Consider the following 200-nt stretch of genomic DNA (forward strand, 5'->3'; position numbering starts at 1 on the left):
CCAGCAAACAAGACTCATTCACCTGACTTTCATAACAACAGTCCAACAAATTATCGGCTGGCATCGATGTTTTAAGAGTTCAGTCTAATACAGATGTTAGATGGACGGAAGGTGGCGACGGGATGAGGAGTCCCTGCAAATGACTGCTGATACAGGACAGTCTGAGTCAGTGCTGGGCGTTCCCACATCTTAACAACCCC

General features: G+C 47.5%; 1 protein-coding gene across 1 annotated transcript in view; it reads right to left on the reverse strand.

Moving 5' to 3' along the window:
• dda1 (DET1 and DDB1 associated 1) overlaps positions 1 to 188 on the reverse strand; it is a 19,026-nt gene extending 18,838 nt beyond the window's left edge. Inside the window, exon 1 of the mRNA XM_035653599.1 lies at positions 92 to 188. Coding sequence (XP_035509492.1) covers positions 92 to 188 — 97 coding nt within the window. The remainder of the gene's footprint in view (positions 1 to 91) is intronic.
• Positions 189 to 200: the final 12 nt, after the last annotated feature.

Source organism: Morone saxatilis, unplaced genomic scaffold, assembly GCF_004916995.1.
Source record: "Morone saxatilis isolate NCDOM2014 unplaced genomic scaffold, NCSU_SB_2.0 Contig12, whole genome shotgun sequence".
Lineage (NCBI taxonomy): Eukaryota > Metazoa > Chordata > Actinopteri > Moronidae > Morone > Morone saxatilis.